General features: G+C 53.0%; 1 protein-coding gene across 1 annotated transcript; it reads left to right on the plus strand.

The window, feature by feature from the left end:
* The first annotated feature begins 3,669 nt into the window (after nucleotides 1-3,669).
* On the plus strand, nucleotides 3,670-11,082 carry LRRC43 (leucine rich repeat containing 43). Its single transcript, XM_010087948.1, has 13 exons — nucleotides 3,670-3,765; nucleotides 3,857-3,890; nucleotides 3,924-4,132; nucleotides 4,413-4,523; nucleotides 4,647-4,786; nucleotides 5,377-5,615; nucleotides 6,367-6,545; nucleotides 6,935-7,058; nucleotides 7,147-7,286; nucleotides 7,444-7,524; nucleotides 7,801-8,010; nucleotides 8,555-8,642; nucleotides 10,922-11,082. The coding sequence occupies exons 1-13, from the start codon at nucleotides 3,670-3,672 to the stop codon at nucleotides 11,080-11,082; spliced, it is 1,812 nt and encodes a 603-aa protein (XP_010086250.1).
* Nucleotides 11,083-11,174: the final 92 nt, after the last annotated feature.

An 11,174-nucleotide genomic window follows, 5' to 3' on the forward strand; every position in this document is an offset into this window, starting at 1 on the left:
TGAGTTCAGCGCACATTTTACCGTCTCTAAGGAATGGACGGGCGAGCAGGATTTTCAGCAGAAGTGCTCCTGACTGCTCCAGAACTAGGATCAGACCAAAGAGCAAGGCAATTCTCTCCATGTTTCTGGTGGTCTGACCAGTTTCAACTGAAAAGATGCCTTCTTTAAGCCTAGCGTGACTCAGGAGACCAAGAAAAGGAACAATGCATTTAATCTGGAAGATCACAGCTATCAGTTAGCTGAGGTGAAGTTGCCCAAGCTTTCCCCAGCTGTCGTAGACCTTGCTCCAACCCTGCCCTAAGAGAATACAATGTAAATGCTTTCCTTCTTGCATGGAATACAGAGAAGAGACAATTTTAGGTTCTAACCCAAATATTTATTTTCTGTTAGGCTTTCTAGCATTTTATAAGTATTCAAGAGATTTCTCCAGAGACATAGACACAGCAAATATAAAATAGTACACTTACGTAGTTTTTAAACAAGGTAGTTGCTTGCCTTTCTATCACTGATGCTAAGGGCTTTATTCTGGTGGTGAAGTGCTTCTGCCTCTGTCCTGTAGTAGTTTTGCTTTCTTCTGAGGTGGCTGTTGGTGCCAAGGAGCCCAAAGGAACCAGTGAACAGAGGAGGAAGATTGTAAATCTGCTGATCTCTGCATTCAAATGGTGAGGGGGAGAAAAGAAAGGATACCATGATTAGTCTCAAGCCTCTACATAATTTTTGCAAAACTTCCGGCTTTTGTGCGGCATGATAAATTTCTAAAGTGTATAGACATTAAGTGGCTGAGCTAGCGATGAACATCAACCAATGCAACCTTACAACACATACCAAGGTTAAGTTACACCCACCTCCTTGGCGTTTCATGGCGGGCTGGGAGAGCAGCTGCCTTGGCCGAAAGCTGCGGGATGTTGGTGTCCAAGCTGCTTGTTGCCTGGAGTGCTGTAGAGGTGGACAGCCAAGCTGCATTTAAGTACCATGGAGTTTTGCGTCAGTGGCTTCTCCATGGGTTTTTTTTTCTTTTGTGGGTGATAGTTTGGGTTTTTTTCTGTTTTGAAAGATTACATCAAAAGTTGGTTCGAATGCGTCTTCACTGATTGTGGTCTAGATGCAGTTTCAAACTGGTGCAGACAGTGTCCCTTATCATCTGTGCGACTAGGAGTTCAGGGCGCTTGGTGTAGCCATCCCATCTAAATCCCAGGGCTCTCCAAAGTGTAGGATTTAGAACATAAACTCTGTTGGCTTTTTTAAAAACATGGTTGAAGCACGCAGGCACACTATTGGTGCCCAGAGCCAGCACCCTTCTCCGGCAGGGTCAGGGTAAGAGTGGGCTAATGTGGGGAGCGAAAAAGCCACGAGGGTCTTGGGTGCAAGGCAGGTCAGGCCTCCAGGTCAACACATAAATCCTTTTGCTGGATGTCTGTAAGCCCTGTCCATGCGGTGTGACCCCCTTGTGTAACCCAGCAGAGCATGTCCTGGATCCCACCTCCCCATCTCTTGTCACCCCTCTCTCTAACTCCCCTGAGGCGGTTTTCCATTTCCAGTAGCTAAATGGAGGAACTTTTCCTACACACCAAAACAGAGGAAAATCATTCCTAGGATTTACAAGTATGAGGCTGTGCTCAGAAGAGAACCTGCAGAACTGATGATAGTTTAGGATAGAAAGGAGGGCAGAGGAAACCCCTATGAACACACCTTTGTGAAAATGCGAAGTGACATGTACACGCTTGTACTTTCCCCGCTCCGTGATAAAAGATCCCTGAAACGTAGACGTTGATTTGAAGATGAATGCATGTCAAGTCACCAGAAAACTTTCAAGAACAATATCTTGGTGTCAAAATAATCAGTTCTGTTTTCTATGTGAAATAGTCTGTCTCTGAAAATAAAAAGCTTGGTGTGCACATGAACTCCTCTGAAATGCCTGGGACTGGAACAAGGACTGTTCTCAGGGCAGAACTGATTCCCAAGGCTTGAAATGGGAACAGACATTTCCCCTGGACCATCTTGCACTGGGGTCCCACCAGCCTGAAACTTCAGACCTCTGTCTGAAGTCTACCAGACCTGAACCCACAATAATGGAGATTCACAAACTGAACGTGGTTCTGTCACCGTGCTGTGAGGGAGCCCCGGACAGCCAAGCAGAGGGATGCATTTATCCCACAGGGATGCATTTCTTCTTGCATGACCCATGTTCCCAAGTGCTAAATAATGCAAAGAAAGAGAATGAGTTATAGGCTATGGTGTGAGGCAGCAGACAGTACAGCAGAATGCTGGAGAAGAACCAGAAAAGGAGAGTTCTGGCAGACGCTTTTTTTATTTGAGGTTTTTATTATTATTTTGGGGTTGAAATGGGGAGAGAGAGATGTTTCTTTGTGCAGCGTGTTCATTAGGAACATCCCTACAAAGAAAATGATGAGTACAGATGTCTCCTTTCAGGTAGAAGGGTGATCTTGGAGGGCTGCTTGTTTGGAAGCATCAAAAAAGCAGAGATGCAGCTGGTTAGTGCCCCACCATGTGTTGCAAGTTGTGCGGAAGGTGCGTGAGCTTGCACATACAAGAGACCATTCTCCCTCCAGCTGCCCCAGATGGGTACAGCCAGGGAGGACAGCCATGGAATCGCAGCTGGTCTTCCTTGGAGAGCACAGAATCTCTCTTTGTGCAGCACCGAGGGCAATGGCGCCCAGTTACTTGTAAGAGTGATACAAATTAGAGAAGAAGCATTCTTGCAGCTTGGCTTTTCCATGAAATACGATTCAACTACTGGTAACGCTTTTTCAAAGATTTTTGGAAGATTTTACTTCATTTTCTACTGAGCTGAGGATAGCAGTTTACCTGGTTATTCCATTCCCCAGCATGCCACTATCTTGGTGTGTGCATGCTCTGCACGTCCTTTCCTATCTGTACGCAGCTGTGATAAGCTGCTGAGCTGATAAGGGAGGAGATCAGCATCCGTCCTGTAAAATCCAACTTGAGTGGAAGTTCAGCGTTCTGCCACGTAAACCTAGATGCCACAGAGCATCTGCAGTTCATTTGGTGAAGTTTTGCTGACACAGACTGCTCTATAGGCTCCCTAAAATGGTATTTGCATCCATTGCCTCAACACCTGTCACTGGAAAAAACAAATAAACCTCAGAGTGCAGAGACCTGAATCTGACCTGGGACAGAGCTGTGGCTTTTGTTCCTGGGGCTCATCTACTTTTTCCAAGTGTAGGAGCTGGTATTTTTAGCTGTGAACTTTGATTTCCGATGACCTTGCACTGCTGTGGCGGCGAGCGGTACGCTCTACACGAGCGAACAACAGTGCTTTTACAGCTAACTGAGAACCTGGCTGCTTCCTCCCCGAAACCTGAGTGACACTCAGGATGTAGATAAGTGAAATGGCAAATGCCATGCCCCAGGTCCTCAGCCAGGGGACAGGGCTGACGCTGCACCCTGCAAATGCTGTTTGGGGCCACTCGCTCTTAAAGGAGCAGCCCCCAGAGCCCAGGGGGAGATGCACAAAAGCAAGGATTATTCCCATCCTGGGGAGCTCAGTGCCATCCCAGGCTCGCTCTGCAGTTCCGCTTGCTTGCAGAGCTTGGTTGCTGGTCCCCAGGGCACCCGCGTCCCCGTCGTCTCCTAGCGACAGGAACACATGCTGCCGAGCCAGGGAATTCCCTGCCAGGCTGGGGCTGGATGTCAGCGCCTGGCTGCCGCAGCGTCTCAGCTGCTTTTTGGGAGCATGTACGGCACCTGGGTCTGCAGAACTTCCCCTGTGGCCTCGGCAGCTGGGTAGGAGGCCAGGGGGGCACAGCTGTGGGACATGGTGGGGGGTCTGGTGTCTGCAGGGCTGTTACTGCCTCTCCTCTCTCCCTCTCTGCAGAACAAGTCCCGCTTTGGTGAACGCACAAGGTCCTGCGGAGGCCGGCCAGGGCTGGGAACAGACCCAGCTGGGCAGGAGGAGGCCATGCCACTGGATGAGGAGAGCCCTGAGGTGCTGATGGAGCTGCTGAGAGACCGGCACAGCCCCTGGGCCCCGCTGCCAGACTGCAGCCCCCAGGACCAGCACCTGCGGGAAATGGCTGTGCTGGACCCCGAGCTCGTCCATGGCTCCAATGTCTTCCAGATATTCAGGTCCCTGCGGATCGTTGGCAAGGGAGTAAGTGCAGCTGCTGGTGCCCTTAAAGGTACCCATCTCCAGGGCAGGAAACCACACCTTCCTGATGGGAGGGAAAACATTTGGGAAAAGGACGGTTTCCTCATCTCAGGGTCTTACTAGATGCCATTATTGCAGCTGGGGTAGAGCTCCCAGCCCCCCTGCCCACTGTGTTGTGCTAATCTGTGTTACATGTGTGTCATGTGGATCAACACTACACATCTGCATCACCTTGCCCATGAGGTGGCTTGGGGACATGTTGCCCAAACCTCTCTCATTGCAGGTGGAGGAGGTTGACGAAGGACTGTTGCAGTTACAGCAGCTGGAGGAGCTCATCCTCAGTGCCAACCACATCAGCAGGATAACCTCGGCCAACCTGCCCCGGACGCTGAAGGTGAGCCAGCAGTGCCTTGCATCAGCAGGATGGGGAAGGATCCCATCTGGGAACGCAGCAAGAGCCAAGCAGCTCGAAGTAGTGCCAGCAAAGGGTGTTTTTTGTTCCCTGTGTCCTGGGCAGTTCCTGGAGCTCTGCTGCAACGCTGTGGATGATCTGCAGGACCTGTGTGCTGAGCCTCCTCCAGAGCTGCAGCACTTGGGGCTGGGATACAACAGGCTGTGTGGCCCTTCACCGGAAAAGTACCTGACTGCGGACTTCTGGTAACGCCACAAGCTGAACATGGGCTCCTGAAAGGGAGGTGGGCAGATGTGAACTGGTGACCTCAAGCCATCAAGGTGGTCCCTGTTAAGAAATTACAGCCCTTCAGCAGAGTTTTTTCATTGGTTGGTGTCCAACGCTGGTGCAGACCACTTCTGTCTCACTCTTAGAGGGTGTCTTGGTCTGTGGCCAAGGTCTGGAACAGGGAGATCACCTGGGGAACTTCCTTGACACCCTGCCCACCACAGTTCTTGTGTCCCTTAGTAGCTTCCTTTTTCCATGCCCTTCCCAAAGCTCTGGCTGCCCTGGGAAGGATCTACAGCTTAGGCTGCATCACCTTGTGATGCAGCGGGATGGTTAATGGATGCTAAAGGAATATGTTTTTGAGTCGTGGGGCAGACTGGCAATGGACCATGTGGGTCAGGAACTTGGAATTGGCTTCTTGAGATTGTACCATTAGATTCCCGGTTTGACCCAGTTTGTGTTGGGGAATCACAATTTTTGTTTCTTTTTTTTTTGACCTGGGGCAGTAGCTCTGTATTCTCAGATGGACACTGTTTGCCTGACCTCCTTCTCTGGGTTCTCTCCTTAGGCCAAACCTTGTCTCCCTTGACCTGAGCTTTAACAACTTCACGGATCTGCTGGGGCTGGTGTCCCAACTGTCCACTCTGCAGAAGCTCCGCATCCTGGTGCTCCAAGGGAACCCGCTGGCTCTCATTCCCACTTACAGAGGCTTCCTCGTGGACAGCCTGCCCAAGCTCTCTGTCCTCGATGACATCCCCATAGGGCCTGACGAGAGGCGCCAGTTCCACGGTTTGGCGAGGCAGACAGGTGAGCCTTTGCCTTTGAATCTGTCCGTGCTGACCCTGTGATTTGGGGGATGGTTTCATCGTGGTTGAGTTAGGAGTCCTCAAGGCAAACTCTGGATCCAGTATTGAATTCCTTCTTGCTCTCCTCAAATGGAGATCTTTCTCCGTGCCTTTTTACCCCATCAGTACAAGTGGGGAGACAAGCAGAGGGCCCTGCAGCAGCATGATTACAACGGAGGTAGTTTTAGCCTTTGTCAGGTCCAAAGATTGCAAGAACAACCTAGTCCTGCCACTGCCCCCGTCTTTTCTGCCTAGACACTGTCTGGTTTCAGACCGTGCATTTCCCTCTCAAACTGCTGAAAGAGGAACATCTCTGCTGGGGAAGATGCTCACGTAGGTGCTGCACTGTCTGCACGAAGCAGTGCCACCTCTGCAGCGTGGCACATCCCCAGCTGGGACGAGGGCAGGGGGATGGGGACATCGGGGGTGGGAAGCGCCTTCTGATGGCCCCTACTCAGTGAGTTTGTGCACTGGATGTGCTCTTTGGAGTCTGAAACGTTCAACAGGCTGGCAAAGCAATCACGCTGGGAGATGTTTGCGTGGCTTTGGAGTGACCCCATGTGGCAGTCGCTTGTCACAGCACTAGCACAGGGTGGCAGGGAGGGATGCCAGGTGGTGGGACATGACATCCTGGAGGCTTCTGCCTGCTCTGTGCCTTCCTTGCTCTGGAAGGAGCATGCTGGAGCTTCACAGCAAGATTGTCTTCCTTTTAGAGCTGATCAGGAGTGAAGCACGAGTGGTTGTGAGCATCGGGGAAATCAAAGGAGTGCCCAATCCCAGCACTTGTCAGCAGCTGGAGGTTGGCTCTGAGGCTCGGGTGATCACCTACAGCTACTGCGTGACCTACGAGTTTGCAGAGGGAGAGGAGATCGAGGACGGTAGCAGCACTGAGGTTTGTGCTTAACTCTTGAAGGCAACAGGCAGTGGCAGGTCACAGCAAGGGGGACTTCACCTCTGGGATGTGGAGTGAGACTGTTTATAGTGGATTTAGTGTGAGCAGCAGCAGTACTGGGGACAGAATTCATGTGTGGCCACATCTGTCAGGACAAGTCGCTGCTACCCACGCTCCCTGTCCTCTTGGGGAGCCCAGTGCTGCTCTTGCACGGTGAGAGTGCATTCACAGCCCCCTCCCACTGACTGTGACAGACCCCTTCCCTGGCGCTGGTGCCCCTTCTTCCCGTGATAAGGGTGGGCTGGGGAATGGGAGTTCAGAGGCAGCTCTGCCTCCTGGTCCTGATGCAAACACAGCCAGACATGCCAAGAGATCCCTCTCTGTTTCAGGTAACAAAAATCCATCAGAGTCCAGCGGTGGCCACCCTGGATGTGGACAGCTCTGCTCCGGACACAGGAGAAACAAAGAGCCAGCAGGAGCCTGAAGCCACGGAGGAGCCCAAGGCCAGCTCTGGTAATGAGGAATTGTACATCCCCTGCCCCACCTCTGTCCTTGGGAAGGAGAGGTCTCTCCTCAGAGCTTTTTTTGTGTCCCTGCCCAGCAAAGGTGTTTGTCACCCCTGGAAAGCCCTGGGCAGACACCATTGACTGCAGCTACAGGAAGGAGCACACTGCCAAGGATTTAGTGCGGCTGAAGTCCTACCTGGAGTCTGGAACGATCGTCTCAGTTGTGGAGGAGAAGGTGAGCATTTGTCAGCGCTGGATGAAAGGGGAAAGAGCTGCTGGGAGGCCCAGCAGTGGTATTGTGTTCTGGGGAGGCACCTCAGGATGGCAGTGACCCTGGGCCAGGGTCCTTGAGCATCCCAGCCCCTGCAGCACCAGCTCCTCTCTCTGGGCAGGTGCTGTCATGGCCTGTTGGTGCTGATCCAGAAGAAACTGCAGTCACAAAGGGGAAGGCAGGACAGAAGGATGGTGCCAAGGTAGGGTGCTGGGAGAGAATTATGTCCAAATAGCATTTAAGTTGCAAAAAGAAGGATGGGGGAACAAGGGCCCTTCTCTTGGATCAGTTTGGTGTGTCAGAGAATCTCCTCTCCACCCCAGACCTCTCGCCAAGTCCCCCCTTGCTATGGAAGGAAGGCAGCAGCTGTTTTCCATCTTGGTCTGGGTGCAGTGGTGGGCTGGGCTGGGTTGCCTGCCATTGGATAAAGGGACCCCAGCCCTCTGCTTAGGTTTGTCCCCATGCTGGTGTCCTGCAGGGTCCTGCACCCAAGGAAAAACAGAAAAAGAAGAAGAAAAAGGAGCAGCCACGTGAATTCCTCAGCGACCCCCCCATTCAGAGGACCCTGGGCTCTGGGAGGGTGACCCTGGAGGCCCTGCTGGCCACTGAGGACGTGGTGACAACTGTGTGTGACTTTGGGATCCTGGTCACTGAGCAACTGCTGCAGCCACTAAGTCTGGAGAAGAAGGTAAGGAGCGTATCCCAGGGCAGAGCAGTGAGTCAGGGCTGCCAAGGACGAGCAGCGCTGCAGGCTGGGGCTCAGCACATCCTTCCCTGGAGGCTGTGCTGCCCTCACCGGCCTGGGCAACCCTCCCATCCACCTCAGTCCTCCTCTCCATGAACTGGGGCTGAAATAGCCCTGCCTAAGCACCATCCATTGCTGCTGGTGTCATTATTTAATGCTGGTGTTAGCAATAAGTACTGCTGCTTTTTACGGGCCTAGGAAAATAGATGAGTTTATTTTTCCATTTGAGAATATGAAAGCAACCACTTGTGCTGCCTCTGATGCTCGCTCTCTCGGCATGGCAACACACACCAGCAGTACTGACATTTTCTGTTTCCTGGACTCTCTTCTCCAAGCAACTCCTTCACTGTGCTCCTGCTTCCCCTCACCTCTTCCCTCTGCCCTTTAAATCCAGGGGACAGAACCCAGACGGCGATGGCTGTCACAGGACTGAATGCAGGCAGTGAATTTCAACACAGCCTAACTATGGAAACATCTCTCTCTGCAGGACAGGAAAAAAGGCAAAGACAAGAGCAAAAAACCAAAAGCAGAGAAGGAAAGTCAGGCCAGCAGGAAAACCACGGCGTCTGCCAAAGGTGATGGAGACTGGAGCTGGCTGGGCGGAGGGTGACGTGTGCGAGAGCAAACAGCAGCGGTGTCCAGGTGGGAGGCAGCCGCAGGTCCCCGCCACGCTGCCAGCTCTGCTGAGCAGGGCACTTACTCACATCCTGAGCTTCAGGCTGTGAATGCATCCATTGACAGCAGGGGCTGTAGGGTTACACACGCCTGGACACCTTGTTGAATTGGTGTCTGAATAAGCACCGAGGGCGGGCTGCTGGCTGTCCCGGGAGCAACACACACCTACCAGTGCTGGGTGCCAGGGGACAAGGGCAAAGCAGATTTTCGGGTGAGAGATGTGCTGCCCTCTGTGTCAGCTGCCAAATGCGGTCGGTGGCGTGGGCTGGCGCGGGCAGCTGGGGGGAGTGCTGTCTGGGATGCATAATAAGGTCCTCATCCATTTCCAACTCACATCTCAAAGCACTTTGCAGAGGGGATTATTGTTCTTTCTGGTTTAGAGATGAGAGGCACAGAGAGCCCCAAGTGCCGCAGCCAGCCCAGACCCTGGTCTGCTGTCACCCACAGAGACCACCCCAGCCCCTGCCGGGTGTCTCCTGCCGGGTGTCCCCTGCTTCCCCAGTGCAGAGCTGATGGTCTGCTGGGCCAGCAGCCTTGCTTAAACCGCTGGAGACAAACCTCAGCCTGCCTTTCGCAGGTTATTTTTCCAACAATCTTGTTTTGACTACAAAAATAGCAGTGCCAGCACATCAGAGGGGTAATGCAAGAGCAGGAGGAAGTGGGGGAGGGAAGGGGTGGCAGGGAGATGCTGAAAAGCTGCTCATGGGCTGAGGAGAGAATGGAGTGGGCCAGGCCTCTGGAGTGCCGCTCGCAGCCACCAAAGGAGCCTTGTGTCCCCGCTCTGGAATCAGATTTAGTCACTAAACTCCCTTCCCCAAGAACTCTGGATACTTTTCCATGTCCTGTCCCCCACGGCGAGGTCCCTGTCTTTGAGGAGGATCTCGGAGCCCTGCCGTCCTAGGCTGTGTCTGCGCTCAAGGAAGCTGGATGGCTTTCCCAGGTACCTGAAAAGATGAAAAAACTCCTTGAATTGTTGTTCCCCACCAGAAGATGTGTATTTGCAATATGTGCTCAGACTCTTGCTGAAGCAGGGAGCTGCTGTCAAACAACTGAAGCTCAGCAGCGGGGCTCTTTACTTCCTTCCCCCCCCCAGTGCCTGTGGTCAGTGTGCATGGAGGAGGTCTCTCCTGCAGCTTGAGTGAGAATGAACCCTTTCTGCGGGGGGTTGTGTGGCCGGAGATGGTGTTGGGTGCACAGAAAGCCGCTGCTGCTACAGGAAACCCAGAGTGATTCGAGACTCATGCTTAATTTGGTGTCCCCTCATGCCTGTGCAGGTGGAGGCTGGCTGGCCACCTCCCCAAGCTGCTGCACGGCGAGGCCACCGAGTGCAGATTTCAGAGAGATAATGCCTAAAAATCCGCTGCCCCCACATCTTGCTACACCCAGTGCCCGCAGCATCCCGTGGCCGTGCGCTCCGCTGTGACTCACAACTGACAAGCACACCCCGATTGCGACTGGGGTGACAGACACGGCCGGGGGGGCAGGTGGGCTGCTCCAACGCCGCTGCACGCTGTGTGTAAGCCCCAGCTGCTCCGTGAGTCACCGAATTGCACCATGGCTGTTTGGCACCTGCTCAGCACCTGGGCACCACGTACCACCCTGGAGCCGCAGCAGTGGCCGTGCCCCGATGCACCGGGGACGGCTCCCAGCCCTCGGCCATGCACCCAGCGAGGCTGCGTGGGGACCGCAGGGACCGGCACTCGCGCAGCTGGGAGCTGAGGCTGATTTGCATCCCTCAGTCAGCAAATGCACACAAATAATAAGTCCTCTCAGAGGAACTGGGATCCTGTCCAGATGGCTCAAAGGGGAAAGGCAGCAAGCTTTGTCTCGAGCAAACAATTTGCCCAGACATTGAAGGATGTCTTTGGAAGCAGTCTCACATAGGTCTCATTTTACCCCACGTTTCATTTTCCAGGATCCTTGAAATGATTTATTTCTGCATCTTTCCTATTTCCTAGGAATTACAGGGGAAATTAACAACAAAAAGCAAGTTTGCACTCAGATTGGTTGCCTGCTTAAAGATGCTTTTTGGGTTTCTTATTTATAGTCATATTCAGACAGATTTTCCCTGAGGGCCCGGAAGTCAGTGCTAACGCAGTGGGCATTCCCCCCCTGAGCACTGCTGCTTTTAGGGTGATTTACTCTGTCAAGGCAGTGACAGATTTACTTCTTTCCACAGGAAAAAGAAAAAAAAAAGACTCTGCTGAACTGGAGGAGGGTCAAGTGCTCCAGCCGGTGCCGCTGACGGTTCAATTCCAGCTGCAGCTGCTCCGGTGGCCCCCGGCAGCTGATACCCAGAGCCAGGAGAGCGTGGCCACGGCGGTGGGGAAGGCTCAGTGATGTGTCTGTAGCAAAAGAGTGAGAAATAAAACCCACAGGGATGCTGCGTGGGTCCCGGTTCACCTGAATCACCACAGCTGGGAGATGCCACT

Source organism: Pterocles gutturalis, unplaced genomic scaffold (assembly GCF_000699245.1).
Source record: "Pterocles gutturalis isolate BGI_N339 unplaced genomic scaffold, ASM69924v1 scaffold42466, whole genome shotgun sequence".
In the NCBI taxonomy this organism is placed as follows: Eukaryota; Metazoa; Chordata; class Aves; order Pterocliformes; family Pteroclidae; genus Pterocles; species Pterocles gutturalis.

Coding starts and splice junctions, on each gene's coding strand:
- LRRC43 (XM_010087948.1), top strand. CDS start 3,670: ATGTCAGCGCCTGGCTGCCGCAGCGTCTCAGCTGCTTTTTGGGAGCAT. Junction 4,524..4,646: donor ACCTGCCCCGGACGCTGAAG/GTGAGCCAGCAG, acceptor TGTCCTGGGCAG/TTCCTGGAGCTCTGCTGCAA. Junction 7,525..7,800: donor GACAGAAGGATGGTGCCAAG/GTAGGGTGCTGG, acceptor GGTGTCCTGCAG/GGTCCTGCACCCAAGGAAAA.